Here is a 20,483-nt window from a genome sequence, read left to right as displayed (position 1 = left end):
AATAATAATAAACAGAGCAAAAGTTCATAGTTCATATACAATGTCAACCAGTCATATTGTTTCTTCATCCAAATATAATTTAACCAATCAAACGTCTTGTTCCAAATCAGTAAGATGCTTGAGTTTCCAAAGTTGCAGCAGACTGGTCATGTGCTCACTCACTGCTGACCCTGAGAAAGTAAAAGAAAAACAGTGTAAGGTGTGGAACCAGTCACAGCAAAATGTCATGTGATACAATAGGGGTTGTCTCAGATAAATATATAAATGAGATTATCATAAAACTCAAATTTAAGCTTTTAATTTATTAGCGATTGAGATAAGTTATACATAAATATTACTTAAATTGAATAAATATTTCTGAGCTTACTTAAATTCATGTGTAATCATCATTCAGAATTTATACAAAAATATTTACACCATTCCAATTTGCACGCACAGCAAAGTACACGTGCAAACCGGTAGCAAAACTCTGAGACTAAGATATTGAAACCCCTACATGCTCGGTGCTAAACATCAAAAGTGCATTTACCCATAACCCAAAATTTGCATATATTAAGGTATTGAAATCATATTGAAAATCTTTTATTATATTAATATTTTCAAATCATTTTCATCTCCAACCTATTCTATATAATAATTAAAAATATTATTAAATATAATCATTAAAAACCACATTAAGTTTGCATATTAACGAAATTAAATGTTTTATGTATCATAAACTTAAAAACTTTTATACAATTTGATGAATTTTTTATCACCATTTGTCTCACGCATGACAAAAAGTGTAAATGAAAAAATATAGGTATACTCGTCTATAGCTACAAATATTGCACAGCCACACTGAAATATTTACATCGGTAACACCTAAACTTGTCTACATCATTCTTTCTAAATTTATCACTTTCGAGGCATTTTAACATAAGCAAATGCTAAATACCATCAAACTATTTGGATAAACTATTAAAGCAAGCCCTAACTAACTGCTATAAGGCAACCTTTTATTACTTCTAACTTCCTCTTTCATATCTTGATTTTCATAAAAACACTGACCAGCCCATGCATGCAAAAGAAGTATGTAAATAAACATCATTTCTGATCCTACCAACTCTTTTTTTTCTAAAACAAGAGGGCAATGAATGGCTATGAATCGCTAACCTGATCCACATTGCCCTAAAGTGAGCTACAATCAAAACTAGATATAGTGCTGGTCAAAGCATCTTTTTGATTGTTGACCAAATTTAATCACAGTCTAATGTAACAATTAATAAATAGAACTTTCGACATTTCGGACAATGTAGTTAAAATATCAGTTAAACACAACATGTAATTCGTTTGGTATAAGTAATCAAATTTGAATATCCTGTTACTTAATAAGAAGGTAGCATTGCTAAAATGATGTTTATGCACAACTTCTCCTCAAAAACCCCATCCACCAAGAATGACAGTGCATCAAAAACTTGCAAAAATCATTATTTATTATCAATCATTTATTTACTAAAATGAATTTCTTTGGTATTTTTTCACAAAAAAAATAATGGAAAAAGCACTATATATTGTATATTTTACTAAATTAGGGTAAAAAATCAGCATTATAACGAAGTTGATACATCTAACATGGCATGCAATTTGAGGCAAATTACTTAAAACTACTACAATTTAAACACTTTGAATTTCCATGGAAATAATTTCCAGAAAAAAAAACAACATGTAATTCAAAGAACGATGTAACATACGTAACATACATAATATTATAACGATAGAGATAAAAGATGTAGAAACAACAAACATGCACAACTTTGTCATCTTGAATGAAACATTGTGTAAAACATTTGTGTGTATAATTCTTATACAAATAATGTGCATTTAGTAACAACAATAGATAATTAAAAAAATAAACTTGTAAAAATATTGCTCATCTTACATGTATAAACATTTGTTATGAGCATTTTCAACACACGCTACATGTTGATTACTTGAGAACCCTGGAAAATATCAATCTTCATCTCTTAACATCAAAAATTATAAAAATGTGGGGTTTTATTTTTAGATGTAAAAATGTGAAATTTTTAAAATAAATTCATGCTTAAAAATGATAAAAGTAAGCTAAAAAAATATCAAAACATGACATTATTTGACATCTAACAAAAATTATGAAACATGAAAAATGGTTTTCAGTTGAAAAATAATAAAAAACAACATTCTTTTTGTTGTTGCTTAAAGCAAGAATTTGCAAAAGCAAAATGTTGGTTCTAACATGATCGTGTGGCTGCGGTTTTAAAAACAATAACTTTGACCACCATGCTGGTCCTATCTCTAGCCAAAAACATGCATTTTTGTAGATCATATAAAAGTCATGCAAAATTTACCCTTTACCCAAACTGTACAATGATTAAACATCACTATAAATACACTATAGATATCGTGTAAAATAATTATATATATATATAAGGGTACGGATACAAAACAAGCATAAGATAATCTACAAAGCTTTTAAATTATTTTTAAATCTAAAAGAAAAATGAAATGCTTTTAAAAATGACCAAGTTACCAAAATAACCAACCCTTAACCTGCTGAATACCCTAATTTGTCTTTTCCAAAAGAAATTTAAAGAAAAAACAAAAACAAAAAAACCGTGTAAATAAATTTTCAAACAACGAAAAGTGGTAAGCTAATCGGCGAATATTATGGAGCCTGGCTACACAAAGATGTAAAGCTTTATGGTAAAGCTTTATGCTGCTGACAAAGGTTCAAATGTTTCAGTTCCAATTATTTTAAAGGCAAATATTTTAAATAAGATTAAATTTAAGTTCATAATATATCAAATATGCAAGTTATTTAATAATAATAATAGTGTTAAGTCAGATTTCAATATTATATTTAAGTTTTTGGTTCTGCGTCAATTTCACTGGATATTCTTATCTTAAAAAGTGATTTTCGAAATATATTCCATATTTCTTCATCAAACTATTTTTTAACACTTTTTATCTAAACTATTAAAATTGTGATTACTAAGTTAATTACACGCGTGAAATGTGAGCCTCAGAATTTTGTGCAGGCAGTAAGTTTTGGATAATTATCTTACGCTTGTTTTTTACAAAATCATTTCATCAAATGTGTATCAGTTATAGATACATATTGAATACATCAATTTAATTAAAGCAGTATATACAAATAAACATGTGTTTCATTTATTTTATCATGTTTAAACGTGCCACATCATACTAACAGACTTGATTGATACAATGTGTCACAAAATAATTATTAATAACTTTAAGAAAGAAAAAAAAGTTAATGTAGAAAAAATGGACAAATATTTTAAAACGGACAACTCACCAATGTCCCAAAATTGTGAAATAAGTAGTTATATTACAGTGATATAACAGAAAAAAACAACAACAAGTAAACCTTTATTGCTCACCTGAGAAATTGAAGGGTCCAAAGATGAAACAATTAAAACTTTAATTCAAGTAGGGCCACAAATCTCAATTTATATGGCAAATGCATTTGCTTCGGCACTTTTAAGTTTTTGATGAGTCAAATTAAAAGATCTGTTGTTTTTTTTTTCTAAAAGAGTGTATGTAAAAAAATAAGTGACCCCTGCATGACGTAATTGTTGGACGCATGATAGTCGACAAACATCTGGCGATCATATTATAAGCTCATCTTGGACCACTTAAAGTTCAAGTAAGCCATTAAAATTAATAAGAATAGAAACGTTTTCTGTGTTATAACAAGAATTCAAACATGTAGAATGATGTGACACGATACAATATCTAAACTCTGCTTGCACAAACTAAACTATAAACACAGAGTGCCAGAAATTTATTCTAACCCTAACAGGTTTATGAATTATTACCCTAACAATTATTCTCTTTCAAATATGTAATTTAGCTACATTAAGAACATCATTTTTAATTTTGAAGTACCTAAAAATGGGGTAAACCAGAATTCCTAAAGAACGCTTAAAACGACAAAATTGCAAATGTTGCAGACTCAGTCTGATAGGGCAAAAGTCGCAAAAGTTAGAAATTGTCTTTTATTTTATAAACCAAGCGTGCTTTTGTTTTTTACTGCTAGGGTTCAAAAACATTCTAGAATTCTATTTGTTGCAAAAGCAATTCAAGCTACACTTTGCAATCTCATCTAGTCAAATAAAGTTCATGCTTTTTATAAGCTGATACCTCAGTATAACTACACAGTCTAAAAACTTCCAATGTTTTGCTACAATATCACAATGTACTAAGTTTTACACCTAGGATCTAATTTATCATTCTATTCTATTCATTCTATTTATTGCACTCAAATCTTGTATAACACTTGCGACATATATGTTAAATCAAAACCATATGCAAATAAGACTTAACACGGTATGAATCCTTAATCTGAATATGTTTAAATTCAACCGATTATAAAATTTCTTTTGAGCTAAGATCATAAAGAGTTGAGTATTCATATAATAAAAAGACTATAGTCATCCGGTGTGATTGCCTAAATTTATATAAAAAAAAATACCTCAAGAAATTTAAGAGAGTAACATAAAAGCTGGATGGATGTTAAATGCAAAATAGATATATGCAATACTTGGCAAGCAGGGTTTATATATATAAACAATAAAAATACACTAACAAACTCATAGCAAAACTGTTTATATAATACATGTTTGAACAGCTCTGCTTTGAGCTTGAGAAAATCAATATACAATGGTCTAGAACTTGTGATATTTAAACAGATTCCAAAAATTCACTTCATTATTGAATAAAAAATAAAAATCTAAAAATCTAACTATTTTCATCATGCATTGATCTTCTATAAAACTTTGAGATGTACATTTCTGTCTGGAATCTGTTTAGAAGACAGTGTGTGTTTTGTTACTACATCACAAAAAAGGACCAGTTCATACAAATTCAATGGTGCTCCAATTCATTCAGCTACAGAAAGTTTCCACTGCAGCACATGGTATTAAATGAGTATTGGCATAATCTTTAACAAGGAATCAAGTAGTTGTCTTGTATCAACCACATAAATAATTCAATTCTGCTTCAGATAAAATGTCTTTAATTCCCGTTTGTTCACACAATAACAACTAATTATGATTTATCATACTTAAATCTCTTTTAAAATTTTCCATCTTATTTAGCCTTGTTACACAACTTCTTTCCGTTTCTTTTAGATAAAACTTTGCAATATTATTCACCTTATCACACTTTGCTGCCAGTCAGAATGAAATTTTAAAATGATTTTCTTTTAGAAATTTTATACAAGCTTTCACTTTAAAATGCTTAACTTGAAAGACAGTGCATTTTCATAACTATCATATACATTTCATATTATAATGTTTTCAAGGCATTGTCATATTGTCATATCTTTTGATTACATTTCATATCTTAACGCTTTCTTTTCTTTCCTATGCCGAAAACTTCTAAAGGCAAATGATATTACATTAGCAGCGTCTTGCTTTTTTCTCCACACCTCACCCAACCCCTCTCTCTCTAACCTCATAACTTTCACGCTCTCTTCAAACCTCACCCTATAACCTTTCACAGCTGCCTGCAAGCTAGTTGCAGCACCTTCTCTCAACCTTCTTCTTTGAAAAATTGCAGTTCTGTAAAGTTTTCTATTCCTATAACCTCTGAATATTTTTTGTATCAATATGGCAGCTAAATCTTCTTTAGTCAGTCTTTTGGTTACACTCAAAACCCTTCTAGGAGTTTGTTTAGCCACTGTTGTTTTCCTGACAAGTCTATCTTTCATTTCCACTCTTGTTTGATATGCTCTAAAAGCAGCCTGCAACTCTGTAGCCTTCTTATGGAACAGAATAATAGCTCTGGAATTTTTCATAAGAACTTCATCCATAGATATAGACAACAGTTTGCCTGATCGTGTTCTAGCACTTATAAGTGCCGACGGTGGTGGTTCTATATTAGCAATCATTTCCCGCTCTTTCTCAATCTCCGATCTGCATCTGTATCCTCTGTAAATAGATTGTATCATTGTGGCACATACATTCATTAGTTCAAATTCTCTCTTTTTATCTTGAATCTTTCTAATATGTTTAGCTCTAAACACTGCTTGAATCAACGTGGCACTTATCCCCCTCCTTGTAACCTTATTGGTAAGCTTTCTATATTTAGAGCCTCTGTAAGATGCTTGTATAATGGCTGATGATTTTCTTCTTCTAATTGCAATATCTGTCAGTTTTCTGTCTTTATCCGCTCTAAAGGCTGACTGTATTAATGTGGCATCTGCTGTTCGCTGTTTTCCTTCATCTGTAAGTTTATTCATCATGTCAATCCGGGTTTGATACCCTTTTACTGTAGCTTGAATTCTTTCAGAGGAATCAGTTCTTTTTCCAATATAATCAAACGTTCTTTCAACAATCAAATTAACCATTTCTGCAGCAATATGATGCATTTCACGAATATGTTTTTCTTTTCTTGCTATTTCTCTTCCCTTAAAGCCTCTATATACAGACTGTATTTTAATAGCACATGATTCTCTCATCTGCTCCTTTCTCATTTTTTCATTCTTATAAGTCCTTCTGGCTTTGAACCCTCTAAACGAATGCTGAATACTACTAGCAGCTTTATTTTCTTTAGCCAGTTTTTCTCTTTGCTGCTTGTTCTGTTTCCTCACCAATCTTGCTCTACATGCTGCCTGAAGCATTGAAGCAGCATCCATTTCTCTTCTCCTCTTATCTTTAAGCTTTTGGACCTCTTGCCTATCTTTGTATGACCTAAAACCTGCAACAATTGTTGCAACTGATCTTGTGGCTTGCATTTTCTGTCTTACTTTACGTGCCTTTAAACTGGCCATAATCGCACGACTTGCATCTTTTCTCTTCTTTATTCTCCCTCTTTCTTTATGACCAACAAATGATGCTTGGATTTGATAAGAAGCCTCTAATTGCCTTTGTTCCCATTTCCTCGCATACTCCCATCTTACTAACAAACCTTTACTTACTGTTTTAATTGTATCAGCTGCTTCATTAAGTCTTCTTTCTTTTTTGAAGGCATCATTTTCTCTCCTCTTCCTGAACGACAAATATGTAGCCTGTATCAAGCTGGCTGCCTTCAATTCTTCTTGTAATAACACTCGCTTTCTCTCTTCCATATTATCCCTAGCTAAGAAAGCCTTAACAATGCTTTGTATTCTTGTGGCACTTACAGATTGTTTAAACTCGTGTCTTGTGGAGAAGGCCTTATATAATGCTTGTATCTTACTTGCAGCTTTATTTCTCTCACGCCTCGATTTGGCTGCTTTTACAACCAAATCTCTACGGACTTTACATGCTCTAAACACCATCTGTATCATGCTGCAATTATCATACAGTCTATTTGCTCTCTCTATCTCAGACTTCGTTCTACCTATGTTAATCACCAGAAGACCTCCATTTTCAAGGTGAGAAAAGTCATCCTCCCTACTTTCATTCTTATCAGATTTAGTATCACATCTTTTCCCGTTAAAATTTTCCTTTCTCACTGAATAACCTCTCCATGTGCTCTGAATTTTAACTGCCGCGTCAGTTCGTCTATGAGCCCAGTCTTCATACTCATTTTCAAGTTTCTTTTTAGTTTCGTTCTGTCTCCTTGTTCTATGTCCACGGTAAACTTTTTGAATTTTTACAGCAGCTTCTTGTTCTTTCAACACAAGGTCATTTGCATTCGCTGACCTGTCTGATGGAATAGGTGTCAAGCGAGCAGATGGATCTGATCGCTCCAATTCATTCTCCTTTTTGTCAATGACATTTTTAACCTTATTTGTTCTACCTTCTCTTAATTTCGCTTCAGCCTGCTGTTTCAGTCTTATTTTCTCAGCTATTACCTTTCTCCGTTCAGCTTCTAATTTTATAGAAGCCGTACGTACCCTTACTATATCAGTCATTGTTTTATCTTCTCTTGAGCGATTCACATTATCTTTAGACTCTTTACTTTCCCTTGTTACCTTACTTGATTTTGAGCTCACTGAAACCGGAGTTTTCCTACCAATCGAGCTAGAGGCCTTTTTCCCAGTTTTCGATTTACTCGTCTTTGGTTTATGTCTGTGTCTTGTTAAAAAGGCCCTCGCATGAGACTGTATAATTGTAGCAGCTGATTTTTTTTGGATATATATTTCAATACGATTTAAATCTTTATGTTTAGAAGCCTTATGGTAATTACTAAAGAGATCGGGCTGTGTTTTGGATTTTCTATCTGAAGCATGAGAACCCGGTCTGAGATTAATAATGACACCAGATTTTGGTCTACCAGAAGGTTCCAGAACATGCATACTTGACTGAATAGGAGGTAATACCATATGCTTATTCAAAGACCCTGAAAACTTTACAATGTTTGAATATGATTTGGATTTTCTTTTTGATTCGTGAGCAATCCTATGTGACTCATAGGCAGCTTGTATTTTTGCAATACTTTTATGTCTGAGTTTAAAATCATCAGTCTCTGATAAAGATCCCATTCTTTCCAATTGCTGTCCATTTTTGTCTTTATCCGTTTCTCTATTTCCTTCTTCCACAAGCTTTGACAAAGACATGAACACTTTTCTTGTCTGGTATGCAGCAAAAGCTGCTTGAAGAGTGGTACATCTTTTATTTATAGCATCACTGTGCATTTGCACATGGAAAACTGTCCGCACAGACCCGTCACTAGTTCTACTTCCAGAGCTTCTTACACTGCTTACTCTTGTAACAATACTTTTCTCTGAACTGGCACTCTCACTTGTTCTATCTTCATGAAGTCTTGTCCTGTAACCACGATATGCTGCCTCAATAGTTTTCTTTGCTTCGAATTGACTGTTTTCTCTTTTAATCAGATCTATTCTAGCAGTATAACCTTTCATAGCTGCCTTTATTTTTACAGCACTCTCTGACCTTTCACTATCTAATTTGATCACATCCTTATCACTTTTACCAATGCTGTTATTTTCATCTTCATTATTTCTTGTATTAACAATATCGTCATACTCCTGTTCATGCAACGTCTCTTCATCTTGTTCTTCATCATCTTCCCACCAGTTCTGGCCAGACCTTGCACGTTTTTCAGACTTTTCAGATCCAAACTGGTAAGAGCCAAGCCGCCTGACCTTTGCACTCCTCAATCTAAATTCCTTTTTCAGAGCAGAAACTGCTCTATCTATTTTCGTTATATCCATTAACTCACCACCACCACTCAACAACTCAGATATCTCTCTTCTCATTCGATAAGCTCTAAATGCTGCTTGAAGCTGACCTACTGCATTAACATTCTTCTCTATTGAATTCAACTCGCCTTCATCATCTTCAATCTCTCTATAACTCTCACCTTCCTTTTCAACCTCACACCCAGAACTTTTACTTTGTTCATTACTTTCCCCTGTGCTGTAACTTTTAGCACTTCCTTGACCTTGTTCCTTTTTGATATCACTTAAATTCAAAGTGGTTTCTGATTTAACACTATGTCCTGTTCCACTTAATTTTGTAGAACTTCTTGGTGTTTCTTCTTTGAAATCATGTTCAAGTAAATTATCATGTCTTATATCTGCTGACTTTCTGTCAGCTGCATTTAAACTTGACTGACTTGAGGGTCTAGACAGTCCACTTCTTGGTCTACCACTGCGCGGCCTGCTGCTTCGTGGCCTCTTTCGCCCTGATAAAGATCTTTCACTACCTTGTTCCGACCTTGAACTTGTTGGCCGAGAAGAATTCAGTGGAACTATTTTTGGATTTTCAGTTAGTATGCTTCTCTCACTTGCATTTAATTTCTCATTCTCTTTCGTCACACCATTTATATTACTCTCTGTTTCAATTACTTTCTTAACCTCTTTATCACTAGGCTGTGCTTTATCACACACATCTTTCTCAACTCTTTCAACATTTATGCTTTTTCTCACAAGAAAACTTTTAAAACAGGACTGTACATTAGACACTGCATTTCCCTTAGCTTCAGATTGAATTACTCTTTTAAGCCTACTTTTTATTCGATACTCGAACTGTTTTCTTGTTTTATAACCATAAATAGCAGCCTGAATTCTTGCTGCAGATTTACGAATAGTTTTATCTGAGTACATTTTGATATTGGTATCTTGCCAATATGTGATTTCATTATCTGATTCTTGTGTAACAGGTTCCATAGTGGGACCCTGTATTGAGTTTGCAGATGTCGGTTTAGTCTTAAGCCTTTCATTCTCAATACGGACAGTATACCTTGTTAAGAAACCCTTACAAAGACCTTGTATTATACTTGCATAATATCCCCCATTTACAACAGACATTACTCTTTCATGTGTACTCTGAGTAGCACCTTGGACATTGTTTAACTTCCTAGTTATATAGCCTCTGACAGCAGAATGAAATGAATTGACAGATTTTATTGGGTAAACATTTCTATTGCGGACTATAAACCCTTTATAACTTGCCTTGATTTTATGTGCAGCAGCATTTTTCTTTCGAACTTGTTTCACTATTTGTCTTGCTTTGTAACTTTTAAATACTGCTTTAACACTTTCATCTACCTCTAAATTAAAATTTATTTCCCCCTCCCCATCAATATCCCCACCTTTATCAAATACTTTCCTTGCATGGTAAACCCTAAATGCACTTTGAATTTTAGAAGCAGCTTCTCCTTGTATGAACTGACCCTTTTTAATTGAAGACCTAGTGACAGCAGAATCCGGTAACTGAGCAATATCAGTTTCCACAATATTCTCTTCAATTACCTTAGCATTGTACTCTTTCCTTGCCTTAAAGCCCTTAAATCCAGCCTGTATTTTTGTGGCTGCTTTATCAAGATCTTCTGCATCTTTTCCTCTAGGTGAAGGTGCCTGGTCTGGTAGTTGTGGTTCCTTTTTCTTTTTTTCTGCAACTTCTTTCCTTGTTTTGAAGCCTCTGAATGATGCCTGTATTTTTGTAGCAGACTCTTTTTCTACTCTAGCCTTTTCTTTCTTGTCATTTTCTTCTCTAGCCTTCTGTTTTTTCTCTGTATAGTCTTTCCTTGCCTTAAAGCCGCGAAAATTTGCCTGAATTTGAGTAGCAGCTGTATGCTGCTTTTTATCATTGTCACTTTTATTATCTACGGTCTCTTCAATTTTCTCATTTTTTTCCTGAGCTTTTCTCTGAGCAATTTCTCTTCTGGTTCTATAACCTTTATAACCTGCTTGTATAACAACAGCAGCTTCGTCTTGATTCAATTTTTTCTTACCCGCCATGTCATTAACTATACCTTTATTTTCATTATCATTTATATCAGTTACTTTAGCTTGCTTTTTTCTATTATTATAATCTTGTCTGGCTTTAAATCCCCTAAAACCACTCTGAATTTTTGTGGCTGCGTCAATTTCTTTTGCATTCTTAGACTGTTTATCATGACATACCTGCTGTTTAGTTGCCTGCCTTGCCTTAAAATCTTTACGTGCTTTGTGACCCTTAAATGATGCTTGAATTTTCGTGGCAGCCTTATCTTCATCCATTTGCTTTTTCTTTGACATGGACTCTGCTTTTCGTCTCTCTTCCTCCTCACGACGTTCATCTTCCTGTTGACGCAGTGCATCTTGTTCTCTACGCCTGGCCTCTTCATCTTGCTGTTTTGCTTGTTTTTTAGCCTGATACTCCTTTCTGGCCTTGTAGGCACGGGCACCAGCTTGAATTTTAGCCGCAGCCTGATGAAAAAAATTCAAATTAATGAACATTTAAAGTATTTTTGGCAATATTATGTAAAGTATTATCATTGCATTTGTTTAAACACTTATTAATGTATAAAGGGAAAACAAAACTGCATCTTAAAATCTATAATTTGGTTTCATTTGGTTTTATTGGGTCATACAGCAAATCAAATGTTAATATGTTAATGGCAAACATAAATATTACATCAAGCTATTAGAAAATCTGGCGGTTTAATTTTCTGCTACACATCTACTTCTATTTAGGCTTGACCTATCGTTATAAAATTGAATTCAGAAAACCAGTCTAGGCACACAACCACACCATTGATGGGATCTGTTTCTTAAATCTTTAAAGTCTTTTTGGTGTACTCTACTGGTTTCCTAGCAGTTTCCGGCCACAAATCGCACTTTTTAACGAATAAAAAAAAATTAGTCTACGGAGGGGTACAAAACTTTGACAAGACAAAGTTAGGTACCTGTCTAGCATTGCCATGTGTTTAATGTTAACCTTTCATTTAACTTTTTAATTTGAATATAGGCCTGAAATGTAACACCTTTTTTCACCATTATTCGAAAATTCATAGCAGTTTTCCGGACCTTTTTTATTTTGAATATAATTCAGTACCATAAAGCAATGTTAAAATGGTTTTATCAGACAAACAGAACTTCCCAACCTTTTCCGTGTCGTCTGCAAAAATATTTTTCGAAGTATTCATTTACCTAAAATGGGGTCTTAGTTATTGCGAATGGATATTCAAACTAGAATTCCCCAGGTGTTGCTTTATTTTTGAAAATCGTAAAGTTCTCAAAATTGGGTAATTTGTAATAACAGGAAAACTTCAAAAATATAATTGGACATTTTAAATGTGTTAAAGTAAAAACTAAGTGTTTCTTTATTGATTAAGTATATCCTGTTGTTGTTAATGTGAAAATTTGGACGCACAAGTTTTTTACTGTCACTCGGACTAAATTTTATAACAAAAAACCGGCAGAAAATCTGTAACAGGCAATCTGAGTTAATCTTCTTAGTGTAACAAGTAATTTTTGTCTCAGATGTAATAATGGAAGTTTGCATTTTCATCAAACTGCAATTTATTTTTGGCATGTTTATCAAAATATAAAATAAGCAGCTATTGTGACAATCTTATCTTGAATGCATGAATTTCAGAATTGCCTGGCAACTTATACTGCTCCAAAAAGCATATTCATACATTGCAAGAATTTTTATTTGTCTCAAAAACATACCTGTCTTTCATTCTGTCACAAAATGCTGGTTAGTCTTACAGGGCAATAGTACTGGATCAGCTGATGAAAATAAGCTAATAATCTCCTCTAGACATTATTCAAGGTACACTCAGACACCTGGGTGATTTCGTTTGGTTTTAAGTCACACCAACTTTACAGCAATAAATAATATCACCCACAGTTTTAAAAACTAGCTGCTTAACTTCCCGATATTTCATTGTTCTCATTGTTCCTAGGGTATAAATAAAATAGCCCAAGCACAAAGTAAAGATGTTCCTGATCAATGGATATGTTTGTTTTCCAAGACTGGCCTCAAAATCTCATTTTACAACATTTATTATCGATGAATGAAACTGGCATGTAAACAATTACTAACAAACTTGGAATTTTGTATTAACTTGAAAAATTACATAAAATATATTGGAATGTTATTAATGATTTAAAGTCATAACTAGGTTGTTATCTTTATTATTAGTATATCCTATTTGTTGTTTAATTTGATAATATTTGGCGCACAAGTCGTTTTTACTTTATCACTCGTGATCTAAATTTTATAACAATAAATCTTCTTTGTAGAAAAGTTCTGTAACAGGCAATCTGATTGTTTATTCTTGTGTATAAGTATATTTGTCTGTCTATTAAGATATGAACAAAAAGTCACTTCAGCTGAAGTAATTTTAGACATGAAATATATTATCAAAATTATGCTAGTCAATTTAATTTATGATGTTTTCAGTAAAATACAAGTCATATTATTTACTGTGAAAAATCTTAAGGTTTTCTTTAAATAGCATGAGTTTTTTCATGAATATTGAATACATTGCCATTTCTAGTGAACATTTTTTTTATATCTAACTCCGGGTTCATGCAAAGTAAGATATAAACAATATCCACTCGAAAACAATGGATATTCTTTATTCAATTGATGTCACTACAATAATAACCACTACCTCGTTCTCCTTTTGCTCTCTCATTCTCCTCGCCTCACCCTGAGATGTCGGGGTTGAGGAGCGAGGGTCACCAGTCACCGGTCCCGATGTATTATTTTGCTCATAGTGGTTGAATGATTCGTCATCAAATTCGTCAATACGGTTCATGTCCTGATGAATGATTGTGATTGTGTGTTAGATATGATACATGTAAAGCAATTATTTAAGCAATATGTCTTTTTCTAATTTAACTAGTATATCAAACACAAAAACTTTTCAGTTCATTTGAAACCTGAAATGGATTTTTAAAAGAAAAGATCCTGAATTATTCTAATATTAGTAATATAGTTACTGTAATAAAATACATTTTTTGAGGTAACCAATGGTTAATAAAAAAACAGTCATTTATACTAAATAACTTTCTGGACAACATATTTGTTTTTGATGATTTTAAACAAAATCTTTTCATCAGGGCATTTATCAATAACACAAAAACAAACCTAAGATATCAAAAACAACAGGTAGTTATTTCAAGTTAATAACGAACTGAAAAGTTCTTAGTTGTTGTTGTTTTTTTTTTTGTTTTTTTTTCAGAAGCAATTTTTAGTCTGTCAAAAAAGGGATTCCATGTAACCAAACATCGGATTAGCAATTGTATCTGTATAAAGCAAGGACAGCCTTTACACCTCTACCATCTGACCAGGCTTTATACTGTTGATGGACCATGAAAACTTCCATAAAATGGGAACTGGAAAGTCATTTAATAAACCTAGCAGGTAGAAGAAAAGGGCCAGCCTGAGACCTCAAGCATGATTGATCAATATCAAAACACTGCAACTTTAGACTTGGACAAAAATCTTGAGACTAGGACACAAATCTTCAGTTAAGTCGAGGATTTTGATGAACCAATTATAGACAAAGAAAACTAGATGATGTTGCTATAAGTTCACAGTAATCCATGTTAACAATGACACCCAGACCACAGAGGATATGAATAGTATGTGTAATAGTTGAAAGTAAGTTAATTGCAAAGAAATGAAAAATTGGTGATGGTGCAAAAAACTATTGTATGAGCTTTATTCACCAGATCCTTTTATCTCCAGTTTTGTGGGTATAATTTTTTCATAGAAATAGCCTACCGTCCAGACCCCTAGCACTGGCTTAAGCAGAGTTCAACATTTAAACATGAAAATGGTGAAATTTGAATTTAGAAACATCCGCAGATGTGTTCATACGGCCGTTATCATAGAACCTTCAATGTGACACGTGCCATTCCATAAAAAGCAACATATGGTTCCCAAGTGAAAGAAAGCATTTGCCCTAAACGAGAAAACAATGCGTGGAGCTAAACCATTAAATATACCGGTATCTAGGACCAAAAAATGCAAAATATCAATCTGGTGAACAGGTAGCAAGCTTCCTAATGACCAAAACTTGTGGTAAATTTACCCACCCTTTCATTAGTATTTAGAGTGACTTTCTGGTTGGATTTTAAGTCACAGACTGACCCTTTTAAAGTCATATAGCAACATTTCAACATTACCAGTGTTGGAAGACCTCTGGTGAACATCTTAGTAGAACCAACATGACCTTCTGTAAGCTAGCTACAAAACGTTTAATATATTTTATAGAATCCTCTATTTAAACAATACTTATCACACTTTTGCCCCTTCTTTATATTTACTAATGCGGCATAACATGCCTTAAAATCAGAGGTATGGAGTAACACAAGGTAACTTTTGTAGTTTTCATATTTGAGCATTGAGTAAGTCTTTGGCCATTTCTGTTATATAACTATTCCAGGTAACATAATGCATTCTTCACATTTTAATCACCAAATAAGCTATGTTTGAAGTATATTTCTTTTTAAAATAGGGGACACTTTAAAATTAGGTGCAGGAAAGGATTAATATATAAAAAAGAATAATGATTTCACACAGAGCATGCACTAAACAACTAAATCAAAATGACAGGATGTGAAACAGGAAATTAATACAAGATTTCCATGCAAACATAAATCTTTACAAAAACATGCAGATCTCATGTAGTCTATTGTGGTATGCGTCATAATAACTGTCTCCGGCAAATAAATAAAGAGGGGAGCACAAATAACATGCCATCACTCTTTGTGACATTTCAGTACAGACAAATAAAGTGTAGGCTGACCTGTCACTAAAATGGTATAGAGTAGGCTGACCTAACACTTCACTGTAATAGTGTAGGCTGACCAAACACTTAAATATAATTTTTATTATAGATACTCATAGGGAAGACTTGGCATGCCTAACTGTGTTGTCTCTTTAAATGAAGTATTTTTTTATAATCAGATACTGCTATTGTGTAAGCTGACCTAACACTACACAGTTGCAGTGAAGGTTGACCTAACACTACACTGCTATAGTGTAGGCTGACCTTACACATATAGGCTGACCTAATACTATGCTGTTTTAGTGTTGGCTTACCTAACACTTCACTGTTTTAGTGTTGGCCGACCTAACACTATACTGTTATAGTGTAGGCAGATTTTTCACACATTTTGGTAGTATTCACTATCTTAAGACTTTCTGAACTAGCTTAAATATGATTGCACCTATTATGTTAACCATATTTCAAAGATGTCTGGTATTCTGTTACGCTGGCCTAAAGTTGCACTAGCATAGTGTAGGCATACTTTGAATTGAATTGTACTCGTGTTGTGTAGGTTGACAAAAAGTTATAATGGTGTTCTGTAGGCAGGCCTAAAACTAAAATTGTGATGTGTAGCCTTACGTACGGTGTTGTGTAAGGCTACCCTAAAGTTACACTTGTGCTATGTGAGCTGACAGAAAGTTGTACTGGTGTAGTAAAGGCTGATATAAAGTTGACTGATGTTGTGTAGGATGACCTAAATTGTACTGGTGTTATGTGGCCTGACTTTAAATGTACTGGTATTGTGTAGGCAAACCTAAGTTTGTAATGGTGTTGTGCAGGCTGATATAAAATTGCAGTAGTGTTGTGTAGGCAGACCTAAAGATTCAGTTATGTTGTGTTAGACTCACCAAAAGCTGTAATGGTGTTGTGTCAGACTGAACTGAAGCTGTATTCCTATTACGTAAGTTAATTTAAGCCTATACTGGTCTTGTGTAGGCTGGTCATAGGTTGCACTGGTGTCTAAATCATACAATACCAGTGCAGTACATGCTGATGTAACACTTTATTGATGTGTAAGCTTTTTTGTTTATAATGATGATGTTTATTCTAGTGTTGTGAAGGTTAATCAAAAGTTGTACTGATCTGTAGGTTGACTAGTGTTGTGTGAGCTGACTGGTGTAGTGTTGGTTTACCTTAAATTTTACTTGTGTAGTGTTTGCTGGCCTTCAGTTGTACTGGTGTTGTGTAGGCTGACATAAAGATTTACTAGTGTTGTGTAGGCTGACTGGTATTATGTTGGCTGACTCATAGGTAAACTGGTGTTGTGTAGGATTAGTGTAAGGTGATCTTACTGATAAAATTCAAACTTAATTTTTACCTTACTTTAGATAATCATAAATTTTATATCAGATTGTTGCCTTATTCAAATAGAGTTCTTCTTTATAATAATCATAGTAAACAGACAGATCTTCAGACCTATTTGTCTTAATGCCTTTAAACGTTAAATTTTTAAACATCTACAGTTAACAAGTCTAAACAACATAAATTAAAAGACAGACATAGAAAGAAAGCAAAACTAGTGAGTGCAAGAAAAAGAGAAACAAACAAAAAATCTAGTTAGGGTTATGTTGCTTGTTAGTAAGGAAGTGAAAAACTACATAAGCAAATTCAGGAAAATCATGCATTTACATTTCTGAAACAGAACATAACTTTCATTCACACAAATTTCTACAGACATTTTTATCTTTTTCTGATTGGTATTCTTTCTTCGTAATGATTAAAATGAGGTTATTTTGACAATGACAATGTTTCTATTTTTAGATTAGATTCCCAAACCTGCTTACAAGTGTAGAATTTCACATCAAAATTGTTAAAATAAACACCATCTCCTTTGATCAGGAATTAGCCAAATAACCTTGAAAAAAAGCAAACTTACAAGACCTTGACCTTTAACTGCAAAACTAATATGACCTTGACCTTTTGTGCATTTCTAACATAAAAACCATAGCAACAACCTATTTCCATGATGAATTCCAGTGAATAAAGAAGAGTTTAATGATAATGAAACTACAGGGTTTATATGAAATTCTTTGATGTCTAAAAATACAATAACCTTAAAACATGACCTTGTACTTGATCGCACTGATCATATTCAGAACTTGTTTGGTTTATATATTTCATTTTAATCTATATTTTGTTTTAATTCTGATATAAACCTTAAATTAGCTTTTAAAGAAAATGTTGCTTTAAAAAAATGACCAAGAATTTTTGTTATAAACAAAATTGCTTCTGAATTATAATGGAAGATAGTGAGTAAAATATGGCCATCTCTTTTATATTTGCTTGCGATTGACGTTAAACGGATTGCTTAAACAATTATGTAGATGAATAAGGACACAAAAAAATATATATGTTCTTGACCTTTAAGATGTTGTTTCATGATATGCAAATGTGTAGCAGAGATTTAGAATGCAGCATGAGGTCACAGCATGTATTCAACAAGTGTCATGTGACTTCTCAGCTAAAAATAGACTTTTGACAATATTTTCTTTAATCACAATAAAATCATTAAGATATCATAAGAATATTAAGTTCAAAATGAAAATTTTATTAATGTTTGCCTCCATATATCCTCCATAAAAGTATAATATTAAAGTATTTTTGAGGTTTTTTTTTATCATTTATATATTTTGTTTCATATTAAACATTTCCCTTTAAACTTTTGTCGAGATGTCACATAACTAAATAAAAACAATAGTATATTCAATTGTCATTGCCAAAAATAAATTAAACAGTTCTTAAATTTGATTTTTTTTTCAACTCAAACTTCAATTCAAACACAAAAATATGATAAACTTAAAATCTAAACCACGACAAGAGTCGCACCCTGATTTTTTTGTCCGTGTTGTTTTCTAATCAGGAATTCTGATAATCACGATCTTTTGATGACCTTTTAAACGTTTGCTATTTCCTTTTCCTCGGCAGTGCAGGAAACTTCCAGTTTCTTAAATCTTTCTTAAATCAAGTTTGAACTAAAATTTCCGCAATGGCTATAATAATAATAAAAGTTTGCATAATTTTCCTGATCTAACAGAAGGTGAGTGCATTGTTAATTAAAGGTGCTACAAGAACAAACCAAGCTTCAGTATCAAAATGACAATTATATATGATAATAGATCTATTACTTTCAAGCTTTACCAGTCTATGTAATAGAGAGATCCTCCTTTCAATATGAAACAATTAATCCAAAGTGCATGTGCATAAGGGGTTTCATAATTAAGATATAATAACTTAAAATACCAATATCACAAAACCTATATATAATTATTGAGTTCTTGAATGTTGTTTTTATAGAAATACTATTCTTTCAAGAATATAAACTGCCTGCAGCTGTCTTTTCCCCTGACTGGTACAGTTACACAACACTATTCAACGCCAGATTGAATAATCAAGAAGCTCTACTGAAATACTTCCTTTGGACCTCCATGCATTCCACACCCCTCCCTCCCCTGGAAAATTTGTTACTCGAATGTAACTAAACAATATCAATCAATTACTTTTAAAAATTTGAAAATATAGCCAAAATTCCATCAGTACTTTTTGAGTATTTTTAGATCTATCATATCAGTCATTTTCATAATGAAGCTCTGTAAACATACATCTTTAATGTAAGTAATATCTATGACATACATTACAATTATATATAATATACATGCAAATTAAACATGCCATGCTTTTAGTATCAAAGGAGGTTAACAGAGTTATATACAGGTAGGTAATTATTGTACAGGAAATAAAAAACATGCAGCAAAAAATAAAAAACAAAAAGGAAATGTTTTAAGACGATCGATAACCCCTTTATGTAGCCTAAATACTGTTATATCTATTTAAGCAGACAGGAAAATGGGAAAACACACACACACAAAAACCACTTAAAGGCCTAAATCAATTTAAACATGAAAGTTTTCCAAAATAAAACTTTTTTTCTTTCATTTTTTGTTCACTATAATAAAGGGACACTGAATATAGAAATCAATAATGCACACATTGCTTGGAATATCTTATTATATAACATCATTTCAGGGTCGGATACACCCTACCTCCACCAAAATTATTTTTTTAAATTTTCTCAAGTGCAACAAAAAAAGGAAAAATACAAAACATAAAAAACTACAATTGCATCATCATACAATGTTAAATAAATGAAGGTAGTTGTGTTTATGGCGCAGTGGGAGATTTGGGCTCATCGTTTGGGTTCTCATAGCTCTCATCCTCTACTCTTTGACCACCTGGGTCATCTGGGCTTGTATGCCCAACATCAGCCCCATGAGGGCTCTATAAATCATGCATCTTATAATTATCTTTATATATATAACATGGAAACAACAACTAGAATATAAATAACTTAAAATAATTAAAAACATATTAATATATATCATCTCAAGTCTGATAAAAGACTGTAAATTATCATGCCAATCAGTCTCAAATCCTTTTCCTGGATTTTACCAGTGTTGAGTGCTATAATCAGGAAACAAAACTGTAAAACCAGT

General features: G+C 32.5%; 2 protein-coding genes across 2 annotated transcripts in view; both read right to left on the bottom strand.

Moving 5' to 3' along the window:
* Window positions 1-4,228: 4,228 nt before the first annotated feature.
* Window positions 4,229-13,971, bottom strand: LOC132726233 (abnormal spindle-like microcephaly-associated protein homolog). The gene is made up of 2 exons (XM_060711511.1): window positions 13,825-13,971; window positions 4,229-11,626 (listed from the first exon to the last, which is right to left on the bottom strand). The coding sequence occupies exons 1-2, from the start codon at window positions 13,969-13,971 to the stop codon at window positions 5,372-5,374; spliced, it is 6,402 nt and encodes a 2,133-aa protein (XP_060567494.1). The 3' UTR covers window positions 4,229-5,371.
* Window positions 13,972-20,151: 6,180 nt separating this feature from the next.
* LOC132726223 (doublecortin domain-containing protein 2-like) overlaps window positions 20,152-20,483 on the bottom strand; it is a 33,303-nt gene continuing 32,971 nt past the window's right edge. Inside the window, exon 10 of the mRNA XM_060711502.1 lies at window positions 20,152-20,268. Coding sequence (XP_060567485.1) covers window positions 20,152-20,268 — 117 coding nt within the window. The remainder of the gene's footprint in view (window positions 20,269-20,483) is intronic.

Source organism: Ruditapes philippinarum, unplaced genomic scaffold, assembly GCF_026571515.1.
Source record: "Ruditapes philippinarum isolate M1 unplaced genomic scaffold, ASM2657151v2 ctg140_1_1_1_1, whole genome shotgun sequence".
Taxonomy (NCBI): domain Eukaryota; kingdom Metazoa; phylum Mollusca; class Bivalvia; order Venerida; family Veneridae; genus Ruditapes; species Ruditapes philippinarum.
The sequence above is the reverse complement of the archived record's forward strand: the minus strand, read 5'-3'. Positions and strand labels throughout refer to the sequence as shown.

Bases quoted from the DNA above. Each gene is read 5' to 3' on its own strand.
- LOC132726233 (XM_060711511.1), bottom strand. From the start codon at position 13,971: ATGAACCGTATTGACGAATTTGATGACGAATCATTCAACCACTATGAG. The intron at 11,627-13,824 runs GTAGTGGTTATT...TTTTTTCATCAG, and splicing joins GAGAGCAAAAGGAGAACGAG to GCTGCGGCTAAAATTCAAGC.